Source organism: Erpetoichthys calabaricus, chromosome 2 (assembly GCF_900747795.2).
Source record: "Erpetoichthys calabaricus chromosome 2, fErpCal1.3, whole genome shotgun sequence".
Classification (NCBI taxonomy): Eukaryota; Metazoa; Chordata; class Cladistia; order Polypteriformes; family Polypteridae; genus Erpetoichthys; species Erpetoichthys calabaricus.
In genome coordinates, this window is record NC_041395.2 from 347075520 (window position 1) to 347094522 (window position 19003).

Genomic DNA, 19003 nt, shown 5'->3' on the forward strand with positions numbered 1-19003 from the left:
GGTCACATTGGATGGTGAGTGTTGGTGGTCTGCTATCTTCAGATCTTTCCACAGATTTTCAGTGTGATTTAGGTCTCTGGGCTCTGACTGGCCACATGAGGACATTCACTTTTTTCTCCTTCAGCCACTGTGTGGTCAATTTTGCTGTGTGCTTCAGGTTATTGTCATGTTGAAGGGTGAACATTCTGCCCATCTTCAACTTTCTGGCAGAGGGTAGCAGGTTTTCCTCAAGAATTTGACGGTATTTTGCCCCATCCGTTTATCCTTCTACCCTAACGAGAGCCCCAGGCCCCCCACAACAGGATGCTGCCCCCTCCATGTTTTACTGTGGGTATGGTGTGTTGTGGACGGTGAGCTGCATTGGTGTACCGTTTGGTATTGAGGCCAAATAGGTTGATTTTGGTCTCATCTGACCAGAAGACCTTTTTCCACTTGGCATCAGAATCTTCAAGCCTTAATGTGGCCTTTCTTGAGAAGTGGCTTTTTCCTTGCGACCCTCCCGAACAAGGCACAATTGTGGAGCGCTTGTGAAATTGTTGTTACATGCACACCATTAACGACCACTCTTTGCCATCAAATCCTGTAACTCCTTCAAAGTGGCCATTGGCCTCTCGGTAGCCTCTCTTAGCAGTTTCCTCCTTGCTCTTCCATCCAGTTTGGAGGTTTGGCCGGACCCAGGGAGGGTCCTTCTTTATAATGGACTTTATGGTGCTCCTTGGGATTGATAAAGCCTTGGACATTTTTTTGTCTCCATCTCCTGCCTTATGTCCATGCACAACTCTATCCCGGAGCTGTCAGTTGCACTACCAAGCAAGGGAATGAATGCTCGAGGAACAGCTTCACTAATCACACGGATTAGAATTCACCACAGCCAGTAACCATGGTCTGCAATGGAAATGGTGGGCACTTACACCCGATTGAGTTTAGGAAGGGGTGATCCTTTATTCATCTCAATATGTCTTGTTTTTGATTTTTTTTAATTCTTCTCAACTGTAGCTGTGATATCTTTCACTTGGATGTTACAAATGCAACAAAATTTGATGTGTCTGAGAAACTGAAGCGAGATTGGAGGAGACAAGATGATGAAAAAAAAAAAAAAAAAAAAAAAAAAAAAAAAAACAAAGTGTCGCATTTTTGAACCGGGAAAGTGGAGGATCTGATTTTATGATCGATTTTTCAGGTTTCAAGACCCAATTTACAGTGCATCTGGAAAGTATTCACAGCACATCACTTTTTCCACATTTTGTTATGTTACAGCCTTATTCCAAAATGGATTAAATTCATTTTTTTCCTCAGAATTTTACACACAACACCCCATAATGACAACGTGAAAAAAGTTTACTTGAGGTTTTTGCAAATTTATTAAAAATAAAAAAACTGAGAAATCCCATGTACATAAGTATTCACAGCCTTTGCTCAATACTTTGTCGATGCCCCTTTGGCAGCAATTCCAGCCTCAAGTCTTTTTGAATATGATGCCACAAGCTTGGCACACCTATCCTTGGCCAGTTTGGCCCATTCCTCTTTGCAGCACCTCTCAAGCTCCATCAGGTTGGATGGGAAGCGTCAGTGCACAGCCATTTTAAGATCTCCTGATTGTCCTGAAGCCACTCCTCTGATATCTTGGCTGTGTGATTAGGGTCGTTGTCCTGCTGAAAGATGAACCGTCGCCCCAGTCTGAGGTCAAGAGCACTCTGGAGCAGGTTTTCATCCAGGATGTCTCTGTACATTGCTGCAGTCATCTTTCCCTTTATCCTGACTAGTCTCCCAGTTCCCCAAAGCATGATGCTGCCACCACCACGCTTCACTGTAGGGATGGTATTGGCCTGGTGATGAACGGTGCCAGGTTTCCTCCAAACGTGACACCTGGCATTCACACCAAAGAGTTCAATCTTTGTCTCATCAGACCAGAGAATTTTCTTTCTCATGGTCTGAGAGTCCTTCAGGTGCCTTTTGGCAAACTCCAGGCAGGCTGCCATGTGCCTTTTACTAAGGAGTGGCTTCCGTCTGGCCACTCTACCATACAGGCCTGATAGGTGGATTGCTGCAGAGATGGTTGTCCTTCTGGAAGGTTCTCCTCGCTCCACAAAGGACCTCTGGAGCTCTGACAGAGTGACCATCAGGTTCTTGGTCACCTCCCTGACTAAGGACCTTCTCCCCCGATCGCTCAGTTTAGATGGCTGGCCAGCTCTAGGAAGAGTCCTGGTGGTTTCGAACTTCTTCCACTTACGGAGGCCACTGTGCTCATTGGGACCTTCAAAGCAGCAGAAATTTTTCTGTAACCTTCCCCAGATTTGTGCCTCGAGACAATCCTGTCTTGGAGGTCTACAGACAATTCCTTTGACTTCATGCTTGGTTTGTGCTCTGACATGAACTGTCAACTGTGGGACCTTCTATAGACAGGTGTGTGCCTTTACAAATCATGTCCAGTCAACTGAATTTACCACAGGTGGACTCCAATGAAGCTGCAGAAACATCTCAAGGAAGATCAGGGGAAACAGGATGCACCTGAGCTCAATTTTGAGCTTCTTGACAAAGGCTGTGAATACTTACGTACATGTGCTTTCACTATTTTTTTATTTTTAAAAATTTGCAAAAATCTCAAGTAAACTTTTTTCACGTTGTCATTATGGGGTGTTGTGTGTAGAATTCTGAGGAAAAAAATGAATTTAATCCATTTTGGAATAAGGCTGTAACATAACAAAATGTGGAAAAAGTGATGAAGCGCTGTGAATACTTTCTGGATGCACTGTATATATGAGCATATATGGTATGTAGTATAAGTATTTAGTCTGGGATGATGGGAGGAAGCACTGAGATTCCCAGAGGCGCTTCCCAACACTGCATTTGACTAAATCTTGGAACTCATAATTCCTGACCACAGCCTCAGAAAAAAGAAAGAATACATGCCCCGAACTCTGAGTTCCTACTCGCAAGCTCTGGCCTGGTCTTTCAGTCCTGGTTTGTCCAACTTCAAATTATGATATCTATCCAAAATGGGAAATCTGTGCTCATCAGACCACATGACCTTTGTCCAGTGTTCAGTGAAATTTAGCATGTTTGAGTGAGTAAGGAATAATAAAACTTGAGCTCACCTGCAGGACGATTCTCTCTGTCGGACTGCCTTTCCTATTAGCTGGGCCCACCGGGGTCACAATGACAGTCGTGCACAAATTAAGCAGCTTGGTTCCATTTGTTAGAACTCTAAAAAGGAAGCAGAAATTGCTTGAAATGAGATTAAGCTTTCTTTTTTCATTTCCCATACTTTAATATTTAATGAAAGAAAGCTGTTAATCCATGCAATGGCTCCTGGAGGTGTGATAAGAAACTCCGCTGAGTGTCCTTCTCTGCTAAGCCACTTATCTGCTGCCTAATTGCGATGTCCTGCAGCTCCAATGCTTTCCCTTCTCTCCCCGCTAACTAAACCACCCAGGCCTGATTAGCTAATACGTCGGACACCTTAAGCAGCAAGCAGAGCATCAGGATACAAATCTCCATCTTTAAGAGGACGACTGCTGGATGAACACCAGCGCCCATCAGCAGGAGATACACTCACTGCCAAGAAGACGAAGGATCTGTGCTGGGATCTGTAAGGTTGCCGGTTCAAGTCCCGTTACTTCCAGCAGGGATCCGACTATGTTGGGCCTTTGAGCAAGGTCATTACTCTGAAAATTGCTCCAGGGGTGCTGTACAATGGCTGATCCTGTGCTCTGACCCTCCAAAGATTATGTGAGATGACAAATTTCCCTTCTGGATTTAATAAAGTATATCAAAAGTTAAAAAAAAAAAAAAGAAAAACAAGGACATCACTAGAAACTTGTGTTCAGGAACGACGTTCACAGCTCCATAAACGTAACCGTTACATACGAGTGTTGGAGGTTCTACGAGTTTACAAAACTGCAGAAATCTCTTCTGGGAAAAAAAAAAATTGGGACACCTTTTTGAATTCCACCTAAAATACACAAAACAAGAAGGTATAACTTCACAGGGTGGGACGACATGTGGAGAAAAGGGTGTCACTCAGAATTTGGTCCTGTCCAAAAATTCAATAATATTGGAAATCCATACATACAACCCTTAACTACTTGGTCTGTTTAAATGTCCCTTCTGAATTTTTAGCAATGTCTGAACCTGTGAGAATTAGCGTTTGATGAAATCGAAACAAAAGACAGATTCATTCAGAATGTTTCTAGCTGCTAGTAAAAAAAAAACAAAAAAAAAAACACGAAAGAGTCTCCCACATACGAACAATGGAGTCACGTGGTTGAGGAGATTTACACAATAGAAAAAAAAAATGTGTTCTCTCTTAGGCTGCAATCACAGAGGCTTACAAACTGGCAAACATGGCTAAAATGTATTTCTTTACTAAGATAAACTAGCTGTGTTACCCGTCATTGACAGGCTAAAATCTAATAAGTGGAGTTCTGTCCGTCCGGCAGTTACTCTCTGTTGGACCGATTCAGGGCACCACCTATTGGAATGTATTTTGCAATACATGTACTCATAAAATACACTGTATTTGTCATTCCAACTGAAGGTGCATCACAAACATTAGCACTGCTTTTACAAATCCCATACCAGACTGCATATAACAGAGACGGACACACAGATACATAGACACACTGACCAATGTCCTTTTATTAAGGTGGGCTAGCTGTGCTACCTGTCTAAGATGGGTTGAAAGCCAAGTAATCATTGTATACCTCAGTGTTAATTTTTGCAGGGCACCATCTACTGAAACGTATTTCATAATGAATTAATAAAATGCACTGCATTTTTCATTCCAACAAATGGCGCGTCACAAACATTAGCACTGCTTTTATGAATCACATACCAAATGTCATATAATGGAGACATAACAACCAGATGGACACACAGATACACAGACACTTGTCATTATATTAAGTTGGACTAGCTGTGCCAAGACGAGTTGGAATCTAAATAACCAACACAGACTTCAGCAGGGCACCATCTATTGGAATGCATTTTGTAATGCATATAGTGATAAAATGCATTGCATTTTTCATTCCAACAGATGACACATCATAAACATTAGCACTGCTTTTATGTAACCCATACCAAATGTAATTTAACAGAGACATAGAAACCGAATGGACACACAGATACACACACACAAACATGGGTCTTATTAAGGTGGACCAACTAAAAAGGGTATCAAAATAGACCGCAGTGTAAACATCTGCATTGCACCATCTATTGAAATGTATTATGTAATGAATGTAGTAGTAAAATGAACTGCATTTTTCATTCCAACAGATGGCATATCAGAAACATTGGCACTGCTTTTATGAATCGTATACTAAATGTCATTTAACAGAGATATAGCAACTGGACGGACACACTGATACACACGCAGACACACACAGAGACACATGTCCTTTTATTAAGGTGAACCAACTAAGATGGGTTGAAAGCCAAGTAATCAACATAGACCGCATGTAAACATTTGCAATGCACCATCTATAGAAATGTATTATATAATGAATGTAGTAGTAAAATACACTGCATTTTTCATTCCAACACATGGCACATCAGAAACATTGGCACTGATTTTATGAATCGTATACTAAATGTCATTTAACAGAGATATAGCAACTAGATGGACACAGATACAGGCACTTTTCCTTTTATTAAGGTGGATTAAACCGATTTCTGTTGGTGCAGCAGTTACTCTCCGTTACATGTATTCAGCATTAACATTTGCAGTAGACCATCTATTGGGATTTATTTTTTGAATAAAGTGTATTACATTTTTCATTCCAACATACGGGGCATTATAAACATTAGCACTGCAAATCCTATACCAAATGACATGTAACAAGAGACACAGCAATAAAGTGGACACACAGATACACACACAGACGTGTCCTTTTATTAAGATGGACAAGCTGTGCCACCGGTCTAGGAACGGCTGAAATCTAAGTAATCAACGTAGACCACAGTTTAAACATTTGAATTTCACCATTTATTGCAATGTATTTTGTAAAGTAATTCCAACAGATGTCACATCACAAACATTAGCACTGCGTTTATGAATCACATACCAAATGTCATTTAACAGATACACACACAGGCACTTGTCCTTTTGTTAAGGTGGATTAAGCTGGTTTGTATCAGTGCAGCAGTGACTCTCTCTTAAACATATTCAGCGTTCACATTTGCAGTGCACCATCTATTGGGATTTATTTTGTAATGCATGTTGCTTCATCACTTTCACCACATAATGGGATTCCAAACACAGCCACCTACGGATTATGGTTTTCTGGATTTGTGTTTGTGTGGCCTGGTCTGGGTTGGTAAATGTCTGTGCCTGCCGAGTTCTCCCAATGCCTGCTGTACTTCGTGTCACGGTGGGATAAAATGTCACTCCACATACAGCCCGATGTTCACTTGTTCATTTCTCAGCTTCATCTGCATCTGGAGCTTTACTGGACCGTGCTTGGACGTTGGTCTGTTGTGTTTATCGTTTAACTTTTCATGCTTAAGTGTTTTGTCGAGTTTTTTTAGTTTAATAATTTGTGCCATTGGGATATTGTGGGTAGGATTTTGTAAGCGCAATGTTTGCTTGTTTTTATTTTTCCCTCATGACTTGTTGGACATATTCTTTCTAATTTGAATTACCAAAATGCTTTTTTCCATGTCCCTGTGTGCAAAGTAGCTCAAGGCCAGGTGGGTCCCTAAGTAAAATAAAGAAATCATGGTTCATCAGCGGTGTGAATCGGAGTATCCTGAAAATCCTACACTCTACCCTGGCTAATATTCCCCATAATGGAAGGTTGTACACTGACTCAAGACCTTTGTATAAAGCCCCTCAGAACACAAAACAGAGAGTTCTATTCTTGTAAGAACACCACCACACAATGACGCTAAAATAAAATTACCTTTTGAAGTCAAAGAGCGTCATGGAGACTGTGCCGAGTAGATCAGGCCTTTTTCTTGGCTTGTTTGAATCAGGAGAGTTGCTGGCGTTCTGATTTAAAATGCCGTACAAAGCGAGATTGAGCACCGATTCCAAAGGCAGCTGAGAAATTGGAATAGGGAAGCTTATTCTGAAATAGAGGGGAGAAAAAAGAAAATATTAATTAAACCCAAACTTGTATACAATAACGCCCTCTCACTTTAAAAACAGCAGGGCGCTGAGGAATCAAAACACAATTTGCAATTTTGTAAAATTAAGTATAACAAGAAGAAATACGTCTTTGGTGGGCTTCTGCGGAGCCGTGTCTGGTGATGCAGTGCTATTTGAGAATGCAGGGTAAATTCTGATTCGCATCCTTGAGTTGAACCTAACTCTGAGGAAACAGAATCAGAATGACCGGAAACTCCACTAAATTCCATGAAATTCCACTTTGGAAAGAGGCTGCCTAACTTGATAACCTTTATAAATCAAACATAAGGAGTCAAATAAAAGATAAGAAAATTAAATACATTTCATTATTATGCATGTATGTATGTATCATGAGGACTTGTCATACAGGACCAATTTTCAACTCATTTTCATTTATAAAGAAAATATCAAGTGCTTTGTTTTCATCTGTCTTCCTGAACATTTCTGTTGTTTGAAAATGTATATAGTAATGTGATGCAATGAAAACTGTAAAATATATGAATAAAATACATTTATTTATGGTGTTCCACAAGGCTCTATCCTGGGTCCGCTGCTCTTTTCGATTTACATGCTTCCGTTAGGTCAGATTATCTCAGGGCACAACGTGAGCTACCACAGCTATGCTGATGACACACAGCTGTATTTATCAATAGCACCCAATGACCCCAACTCTGCTGTTTCACTAACACAATGTCTTTCTTGCGTTTCTGAGTGGATGAGTAGTAATTTTCTCGAGCTAAATAAAGAAAAAACTGAAATTTTAGTGATTGGGAATAATGGATACAATGAGGTTATTAGAAATAAACTTGATGCATTAGGGTTAAAAGTCAAGACGGAGGTAAAGAATTTAAGGGTAACTGTTGACAGTGACCTGAATTTTAAATCGCATATTAATCAGATCACTAGGACAACATTTTTTCACTTAACAAAATATAACAAAAGTTAGACCTCTCATATCATTGAAAGATGCTGAACAATGAGTTCATGCTTTTTGTTTTCAGTCGACTAGATTACTGTAACGTACTCCTCTCAGGACCACCCAAAAAGACATAAATCGATTACAACGAGTGCAGAATGCAGCTGCTAGAGTCCTAACTAGGAAAAGAAAATCCAAACACATCTCTCCAGTTTTGATGTCACTACACTGGTTACCTGTGTCATTCAGAACTGACTTTAAAATACTGCTTATGGTTCATTAAGCCTTAAATAATCTCACTCCATCTTATATATTGGAGTGTCTGACATCTTATATTCCAAATCGTAACCTTAGATCTTCAAATGAGTGTCTTCTTAGAATTCCAAGAACTAAACTTAAAAGAAGTGGAGAGGCGGGCGGCCTTCTGCTGTTATGTACCTAAAATCTGGAATAGCCTGCCAATAGGAATTCACCAGGCTGATACAGTGGAGCACTTTAAACAACTGCTTCATTTTAATTTAATCCTGATGCTCTGCATATTCAATTAATTATCATTACTATTCATGGTGGCTCCAAAATCCATACTAACCCTCTTCTGTTCTTTTTCCGTTTTTTTGTGGTGGCGACCTGCACCACCGCCACCTAATCAAAGCAGCGTGATGTCCTTACATTGATGGATTAAAGGCCAGAAGTCCACATGACCGTCATCATCAAGTCCTTCCATGAGAACCTTGAATACAATGAGGACTAATCATTTATGTTAGGTAGAATGCCTAGAGGGGGCTGGTCAGGTGGTCAGGTGGTCTTGTGGCCTGGAACCCTGCAGATTTTTTTCTCTCCAGCCGTCTGCAGTTTTTTTTGTTTTTTCTGTCCTCCCTGGCCATCGGACCTTACTTTTATCCTATGTTAATTAGTGTTCTGCGATTTTAATTCTTACATTGTCTTTTTTCTCTTTCTGCATCATGTAAAGCACTTTGAGCTACATTATTTGTATGAAAATGTGCTATATAAATAAATGTTGTTGTATTAATAAATGTTCATTATTGTTTTTTCAAGAATAAGTTTGGTATTTTTCCATTTGTAGTTATTTCTTCACATGTTCATTTTGCACATGAAATTGTGAATTATCTATAAACCAGAATTGCCTGTATGTTCCTTACACAATCCTACCTTTTGACCTACCCAACTGCTCTGCAGGGTCATATGATTAAGGTTGATTTCCCTGTCTACTATATTTTACACATCAGTGCCACCTGCTGGCTCAGAGCAAGTAAAACACCTGAACAGACTGAAGCCAAACTAATAGACAAATGACCAGAGCTTAACATTACTTACCTGGGCAAAGACAAGTGTGTGGCTTCCATCTACTGTAATAAAAAATGGAGTATCGTGGGCTTTTGCAGGGGGAAGTTGGGCGAGGCTTATTTATTTGCTCTGTAGCAGCATAGGGATGGAACACAAATTTTTGAACATGGGGGTTGCAGTGCCCTCCTTTGAGGTACAGTTTTCATACTAGTGCCTCCTGGTGGCTAACAGCAAGTGAACCTTCTGAACAGATGGAGGTCAGACTAGCAGACAAAATGATAATAGAGCTTAACTTTATATACCTGGGCAACGTTGTGTGCTGCTTCCGTCTACTGCAATATAACATGGAGTATCGTGTAACTTGTGCAGGGGGAATGTTGGGTGGGGTCTGATCGAGAGTGGAAGTGTGGCACAACACAAAGGAGGATCAAAATGTTGTTTAACTTCTGCTTTGTTGATGTGTGGAATGATGTGCCTGCTAACATAAGAGATACCCCTTCAGTCTCAGTCTGAAGACTCCTAGCTTTAGTCTGGCATACCTTGACTAGAGCTGCTGAATCGCTGTGCATACAGTGTCACTGTTTGTTAGTCATTTTTACAGTAATAGGCGATATAATATTTATAAACCATTAGTAACCCTCCTCCATTCGGTTTCTCTTCTCAGTACCCTGATGTGCCACTTGGTGCCACTGCTGTACAGCCAGTGGAAAAGCCACTTGAGATAAAGGAGCACTGGAATCATCGGATATAGAGGGTTCCTCTCATCAGACTGGATGGCGCAGCACTGACTCTGCTGTAGAATGCCCCATGAGGGAAAAGGCAGCAAGTTGGTCGAGGTCTGCAGGACTCGGACTATGTCTCATTCTGTCTCTTACCATTTCTTATAATTCCATCTGCTCTTTTGTCCATTGGTTATAGTTCTACAATTAACAGATATTACTGGCTTTCAGTTATGTTGATCAGTTTCTATGTTTCCTGTGCCTTAACAAATCTGTATGTTAGTATGTGCTAATTCTATATTCAGTAATGTGTAAGATCTATTCTTGCAGTTTGCCTTGGGAGTTCCCATCACACTGTGTGCAAGAACAGATTATATTGTATTTCTGATGTGGCAAAGACAGACTGGCCATGGAGCTCTGATAAGAGGACTACATGTATCCTTTTCTTTGTGTTATATCTACCCCGTGTTCTGACACCCATTTCCTGCCCAACCTACGTGGGAAGGGGGCCTCTCTCTCTCTGAATTGTCTTTCACAAGATTTCTTCTATTTTTTTCCTGCACGTTTTTTTCTTATTTTCTTAAGAAATTCAATGCTGGGGGTGTCCGTCAATTAAACAGGGCCTGGTAAAGTCCATTGAGTCATTCTTTATGTGATTTTGGGCTTTACAAAAAAAAATTTGTTGTACTGGATAAGAAGGAACCTGGTACCCAATAAGTACATTATAAAACGTCAAGAGCAGGCTATTTTCATAAAAAATGTTTCACTTTAGAACAAAATTTCAAACGACAAACTAATGAATATCATGATCTCTGAAGAAACAACTTCGACGTAAAAAAGACCAAACTGATCCTTTACAATCGATCAGCAAGGTAGAGCACACTTCCACTACTTCATGTCGTAACTTGCATTTAATGATATCAATCTACTAGCTGCCCAGGAGGAAAATAACATTTTTTTAAAAAATGTTCAAGAAAAATAAAATTAAAAAACACTACTTGACAGATTAATTTGTATTTTGTGGTGTAGTAGTAAGTTTTTCCATGCAGAATTTTTGACAACAACAACAACAACAAAAAAAAAAGTAAATTAAAATTATTATTATTATTAGGTTGATTTAATTCTATTACCACTACAACATTGTTACAATAAGAAAAATGCATGATGAAAATATAGTTAACAAAAAAAATATTAAACGACAAACAAATAATGCTATGGATTTTTCATGATAAAACTGTCGGTTGCTTTTACAGAGAAACGTTCTGAGCATCTACTGGATGATAACAGACATGCAAGACTGTGACAGTCTGCTTTATATATAAGATTGTGGCTAATTGTTACGGGGGGGGTTTCATGGGAAGGTGCTTTATGGAATTAAAACTCTTTATTGTATTTATATGCTATACTAGCCATCCCCCACGGGTTCACCTGCGTATTCGTGAAACAGGGCAGTCAGCAGGGTCCTACCCAGCTCTATACTTCTGACGTCACTCTCCCCCTCCCCTCGGCCCACAGCCTCTGTCTCGGATTAGCAAGAATATATCGCTCCTGCAAGCGAACTATGATTCTTAGTGCAATGAGTGAAGTCGCAAAATCAACCGGAATGTTCAAACAAATTATAGAAAAAAAAAAGAAGATCTAAATCCATTAAGTAGTTCTCTCATTCACTAACTAAGCTGAGTTCAGGTTACGCCTCGAGACAGACGCATGAGTGAGGAGGGCACTGCAGCCCGATGTGTCTCTCTCAGATTCAAGCTAATAAATCAGTACCGCAAGTGAACTATGATTCTCGGCACGATGAGAAAGTCGCAAAATCAACGGAATGTTCAAGCAAATTATAGAAAAAAAAAACAGATCTAAATCCGTGAAGTAGTTCTCTCATGAAAAGCGGACAGAGAAAACAAGTGGGTCTAAAAAACTAAGAAATTTCGTGCTTGGACCAAGAAATTTTTAAAACCGTTTCTTAGCGAGCACCTATGAGAGCCAAGGGTAACCTACACTCCAAATTTCAAGTCCCAAGTCCTCATGGTTCGGGAGATTTTATGATGAGTGAGTCAGTGGTATTTGGCTTTTATCTACAGTATATATACAGTGCATCCGGAAAGTATTCCCAGCGCATTACTTTTTCCACATTTTGTTATGTTACAGCCTTATTCCAAAATGGATTAAATTCATTTTTTTCCTCAGAATTCTACACACAACCCCCCATAATGACAACGTGAAAAAAGTTTACTTGAGGTTTTTGCAAATTTATTAAAAATAAAAAAACTGAGAAATCCCATGTACATAAGTGTTCACAGCCTTTGCCATGAAGCTCAAAATTGAGCTCAGGTGCATCCTGTTTCCCCCTGATCATCCTTGAGATGTTTCTGCAGCTTCACTGGAGTCCACCTGTGGTAAATTCAGATGACTGGACATGATTTGGAAAGGCACACACCTGTCTATAGAAGGTCCCACAGTTGACAGTTCATGTCAGAGCACAAACCAAGCATGAAGTCAAAGGAATTGTCTGTAGACCTCCGAGACAGGATTGTCTCAAGGCACAAATCTGGGGAAGGTTACTGAAAAATTTCTGCTGCTTTTGAAGGTCCCAATGAGCACAGTGGCCTCCATCATCCGTAAGTGGAAGAAGTTCGAAACCACCAGGACTCTTCCTAGAGCTGGCCGGCCATCTAAACTGAGCGATCGAGGGAGAAGGGTCTTAGTCAGGGAGGTGACCAAGAACCCAATGGTCACTCTGTCAGAGCTCCAGAGGTCCTCTGTGGAGAGAGGAGAACCTTCCAGAAGGACAACCATCTCTGCAGCAATCCACCAATCAGGCCTATATGGTAGAGTGGCCAGACAGAAGCCACTCCTTAGTAAAAGGCACATGGCAGCCCACCTGGAGTTTGCCAAAAGGCACCTGAAGGACTCTCGGACCATGAGAAAGAAAATTCTTTGGTCTGATGAGACAAAGATTGAACTCTTTGGTGTGAATGCCAGGCGTCACGTTTGGAGGAAACCAGGCACCGCTCATCACCAGGCCAATATCATCCCTACAGTGAAGCATGGTGGTGGCAGCATCATGCTGTGGGGATGTTTTTCAGCGGCAGGAACTGGGAGACTAGTCAGGATAAATGGAAAGATGACTGCAGCAATGTACAGAGACATCCTGGATGAAAACCTGCTCCAGAGCACTCTTGACCTCAGACTGGGGCGACGGTTCATCTTTCAGCAGGACAACGACCCTAAGCACACAGCCAAGATATCAAAGGAGTGGCTTCAGGACAACTCTGTGAATGTCCTTGAGTGGCCCAGCCAGCGCCCAGACTTGAATCCGATTGAACATCTCTGGAGAGATCTTAAAATGGCTGTGCATCGACGCTTCCCATCCAACCTGATGGAGCTTGAGAGGTGCTGCAAAGAGGAATGGGCGAAACTGGCCAAGGATAGGTGTGCCAAGCTTGTGGCATCATATTCAACAAGACTTGAGGCTGGAATTGCTGCCAAAGGTGCATCGACAAAGTATTGAGCAAAGGCTGTGAATACTTCTGAACATGGGATTTCTCAGTTTTTTTATTTTTAATAAATTTGCAAAAACCTCAAGTAATCTTTTTTCATGTTGTCATTATGGGGTGTTGTGTGTAGAATTCTGAGGAAAAAAATGAATTTAATCCATTTTGGAATACGGCTGTAACATAACAAAATGTGGAAAAAGTGATGATGCGCTGTGAATACTTTCCGGATGCACTGTAGATTGTGGACTGTGTTATTGTGTCTGGGACTCTCTGGTGCCCCCTTGTGGTTACTAAGCATGAATTGGATGATAACATACATACAAGACTGCAAGACTGTAACAGTCTGCTTTATATATAAGATTACGAAATATTCAAGTAATCCTATACTGGTAGAAACAGTCTATAATCAAATCCACACCTTGGTACAGGTATCTTCCACCGTCTCGCCCTCACTCTTCATTCCTTCATATTCTCATTTTCATGTACCTTACATAAACTGTTCTTCATACATTATACCATGTGAAACATATCCTTAACCTTGCATGGCATTCAGTTTTCTGCCTCATTGATGCCCCCCCCCCCCCCAGTCTCCTGGATCATGGACTACCAGACCAACAGTTGGCAGTTTGTGAGCATTTTGTGGTTGAGGGGCTGTGTGTCGGAAATGGTGGTGTGTAATACTGGAGCACCTCAGGGGACTGTCCGGTCTCCTTTTCTGTTCACTCCACTGCACATCGGATGTCCAGCATAACAACATCTAGAGAAGTTTTCAGAAGACTCCTCCATCATGGGCTGCATTAATAATGGAGACAGGTCGGAGTACAAGAAAGTCGTTGAAGAGTTTGTCCTTGTGGTGCAGGGACAACAACCGGCAACTCAATATCAGCAAGAGAAAAGAGCTGGTGGTGGATGTCCGGCATGCCAAGGAGCCTCTAAAGATAAGTCACCATACAGAGGGAGGATATGGAAGTGGTACAGAGATACAAGTACCACCAAACTGGGCTGGTCTGACAATACAGTGGCGTTGGACAAGAAGGGCCAGAACAGACTGGACTTCCTAAGGAGTCTCAGGTCTTTTTGATGTGTGCAGCAAGCTGCTGGAGATGTTTATCAGTCCACAGAAGCCAGAGTGGCGTTCTATGCTGTGGTCTCTTGGTGAAGCAACTTGATCTCAAAAAAACAAAAATGTCTGAACAAAATACCAGGAAAACCTGCATCCATCACAGGGCCAGTAATGGACAGACTGGAAACTGTGGTGGAAAAGAGGCTGGTAGCAAAACTCAATGACATCATGGTTTGGTAAGAACACCTCTGGGGGTCTTTCCTGCCCACTGATATCAGGCAATCCAATGCTTCCTCCTGATGTACTTGTTAAGTTCATTTTTGTTGATTGATTGATTGTATTTCTCCTGTGAGTCTCTATCCTTGTTTGTTTGTTTCTGCTGCTGTATTCATCTCAATTTCCCCATGGGATCAATAAAGTTTATGTGATCTAAATACGAAACAATCTTGGATATGTGGTAAGGAAAAACAAAAAAAAAACATGTAATTGTACAGAATTTCTATGAAACAGAATAAAAAATTATATTTCAACAAAAAGAATAAAAGTCAACGTCCCAAAATTCCAACTCTGATACTTCTGGGTTTTATATAAAATTTCAAGTCCTCGGTTGAACCAGAATGGATGAGTTCAGTCATGAGTTGACCCTGACCCTCCCTCAGTCACAGGTCAGCTCATGTCAAGCAGAGTCCAGAATGCAAAGACCTGTGAAATGATCTAACATTTAAGAATTCAATCAAAGACGAAGAGGAAGAGCACAAAGCTGACATCCAAGTTCTACTGCAGACCACCAAATGTTATAATGATTTAATAATCTAAAATGTATTCCTGTCCTGCTGGCTATGGAGGACACCTTGCCAACCTGATCTATGGATACCCTGCTGGTCTGCCAGTCTGAATCATCATAGCAGGATTTCAGATTTGAGATGTAGGTAAGATTTACGCAGATTCTCCAACAGTACACCTTGAGCAGCAGCCATTGCCCTTCAACTTAACTTCCGGATTGTCCGTTCTACTTAAATATAAAGGTGAGCACTGCTAAAGGGACATTAGTGGTGACCATGGGCTCGATTAACAAAAGTAAGACTAATACTTACAGTTCATCCCATTTAATGAGGTAAAAGAAGCTCTTGTAAGTTCCGACTTTCTTCGACTGAACCGGCTTAAACAAGTTCCTTCCGTTATGTGTCAGCGAGCACTGCATGTAGTACTTTTCATAGCTATTAAAAAAAAAAAAAAAAAAAAAAAAGAACGCATAACAGTTATTTATAAGTTCCTCCAAAATAGGTCCTGTGCATGGAACAGTAGTAAAAGTTTGACGTTTGGTATCGATACCAGCTCTTGGACCTCAATACTGGAACTAAAACTGTTCCAAAACAAGTAATGGAAAACTCCCCCTGGACACAAACCTCTGCTCCACCACACAATCATGTACCTCCTTTGTATGGCGCAATCTATACATCGATATTAGGAGCCTCCTCTATGGACTACCCAGCAAGCTTACACTAAAGTGTGTTTGAAGAGCAGGGGGCTTGTGGGATCTGAATTGGATCCCCCTCGAGATTTATGATCGCACATAAAAATGACAGAAAACGAGGTGCTTGAAAACTACTACAGTCGACTCCACATAAGTGCATGTCGGTTAAGCGCATGCTCCGCTTAGCAGGCCCCTATTTATTTATAAGATGCTGCAGATGTTCTATCAGACGGTTGTGGCAAGCGCCCTCTTCTACGCGGTGGTGTGCTGGGGAGGCAGCATTAACAAGAAAGATGCCTCACGCCTGGACAAACTGGTGAGGAAGGCAGGCTCTATTGTAGGCATAGAGCTGGACAGTTTGACATCTGTGGCAGAGCAACAGGCGCTGAGCAGACTCCTGTCAATCATGGAGAATCCACTGCATCCACTGAACAGGATCATCTCCAGACAGAAGAGCAGCTTCAGCGACAGACTGCTGTCACCGTCCTGCTCCACTGACAGACTGAGGAGATCGCTCCTCCACCACATTATGCAACTCTTCAATTCCACCCGGGGTGGTAAACGTTAACATTATAAAGTTATTGTCTGTTTTTACCTGCATTATTATCAACCTTTAATTTAATATTGTTTTTTGTATCAGTATGCTGCTGCTGGAGAATGTGAATTTCCCCTTGAGATTAATAAAGTATCTATCTATCCTACTTGTATAAAGTCAAGTAAATGGGCAATAACTTTGCTTAAGCACACATACATTATTATTGATCCCATTGCTATTCTCTCTTCACATCCACTAGTCAAACAACGATATTGATTGACACGCTCAAATGATATAATCAGCATGTGACGATGTAAGCAGCCCGGCTCTTGAGATCGGCCGACAACCGAGACTCTGACAGAGACATGATACTGCTGCTGCCAGCACGATTAATGAGCCACTTGTAGAGTTTGTCCCCTTCACAGACGGCGCTGAAGTCCCTAAGCATGATGCGTTGCTATCTGGAGATAAACGGCTGTCAGGACTATGGACAGTTTTACAGCCTCAGTAATCAGATATACAGCCTGAATCATGCAAACAGCGTGCAGAAAACAGTGACTGATTACTTTCATAAAATGTAGACCCAATTGATTGACACTTGGAACTACATGATTTATGAATTGCCAGTACAGTACATGTACATCTGAGCAGTTATGTGTATGTATGTATTATACATGTATCTAATAGATTCTTCACCGTAGTCTATTTTAATGTATATTTGATTGTGTTTGACTAGGCTAATAGGTGGGGTAACCGATCGGTCAACTTTCAGGACTGACATGCTGCACTCATATTAAGCGCACGCTCCGCTTAAGCGCATGTGGCGATCTCGTCTGAAGGCCGTGCAATTTTTTGGAACGAATTCCAGTCGTGACCCGAGGTTCCACACACACACACACATATATTATATTATATTATTATATATATATATATATATATATATATATACTAGCTGATTACCCAGTGGCTTCGCTCACTGAGTGTAAGGGAAAAAAACTAAAATGTAGTATTTATAAAATAAGTTTGTTAATTACCAATGTTATTTTTGAACAAATAAAGAGCATTCACAATAACATAGAAATTATATAAATATTAATTATTAAGTAGTGAAACATTTTGGTAAAAGAATTTGAAGATATAAGAAGTGTATAAATTATTAAACAGTCAAACATTAACATGTAAGAAGATACATTGAGTACTACTGTAGTGGTTTCGGGCAAAGTACCTGCTTGACAACCTTGCACTATGTGCCTGTGATTTAAGAGGAAAATTATTCTGAGAAATGTGGACGCTGCCTTTCCGTGCTTAACGGGCAGAAGGTCCAAACAATTCTCAAGTCCAATACTTAACATGAAGTGGTCGGTACATCTTTTTAGATGTAAACCCTCCATCTTCTTAAAAGAATTCATCACAAAAGCAATCTTGAATGTTGCGGGGTTTTAGTAACCCGAATTCATCTTAAGGGACAGTAAGTAGCCGTGCACCGCAATTTACCAAGAGAGTCCTGCTTCGATGGCACCGATTACACTTATTCGCAAAGATTTCCACTATCCCAGGAGCCGACGGGGCACTTGAAGTGTGACAAACAGTGCGAGAAGAGAGGACGCTACCCGAAACTGCAAAGCTGTTGACCCGGAGGAAAAGCCAGACATTCCGCGCCTCCCAGCGTCCACTTTGTTCTTACGACCCCTCGCCGCTGAAGGCGGTCTCATCTTCACATTGTTTACAGCTCGGCGCAGTTAAAAAGTAGAAAGACGCAAAGCTGTTTTGTTCATCTCTTCTACTATCAAGTACTGCGAGTTAAAAAAAAGTTACAATGTGGCAGTTTTCTCTGTGAGAATGCGCCTGGCGGCGGACGGGTCAACGCTGGAGTCCAGAGAGGAAGGCTGGGAGAGGGCGACGCGGGGTGCACTTGTATGGGATAGATCGGCGTGTTTGTGTTTACCACTTTTATGTAATTTCCATGTCGCGTGGTCATACGTCATTTCTGTTTCAAACGCGAAAAGAATTTATATATACACACACACACACACGTGTATATATATTTGTGTGTATATGTTATATATTAAAAATAGCAGTGGCCCTAACACCGACACCTATGTAACACCGTTCTTAACATCATGGTGTATTGTCCAACTGAAAAAAGCAAAACTACAGACAACACGGCTTGTACTTGAGCAGATTCGATTTTCATGCAGAGGAGCATTTTCTGGAAGTTTTCTTATCCACTTTAATAAAAAGGTAAGTGTCTGTCTGGTTGCCATGCCTCTGTCAATCCAAAAGATGGCACATCAAACATTTTTAGAAGTAAAACGTATTGCATTTGTCATTCCAATAGGTGGCACATTGGAAGCATTTGTTACAA

General features: G+C 41.0%; 2 protein-coding genes across 2 annotated transcripts in view; one reads left to right on the top strand and one right to left on the bottom strand.

The window, feature by feature from the left end:
- LOC114647400 (uncharacterized) overlaps positions 1-19003 on the top strand; it is a 723921-nt gene that overhangs the window by 148006 nt on the left and 556912 nt on the right. The window lies entirely within an intron of this gene.
- Positions 1-19003, bottom strand: part of pik3c2a (phosphatidylinositol-4-phosphate 3-kinase, catalytic subunit type 2 alpha) — a 263160-nt gene that overhangs the window by 61371 nt on the left and 182786 nt on the right. Inside the window, exons 12-14 of the mRNA XM_028796109.2 lie at positions 15724-15846; positions 6903-7070; positions 3096-3204 (exon numbers count right to left, since the gene is read on the bottom strand). Of these exons, the coding sequence (XP_028651942.1) occupies positions 3096-3204; positions 6903-7070; positions 15724-15846 (400 nt within the window). The remainder of the gene's footprint in view (positions 1-3095; positions 3205-6902; positions 7071-15723; positions 15847-19003) is intronic.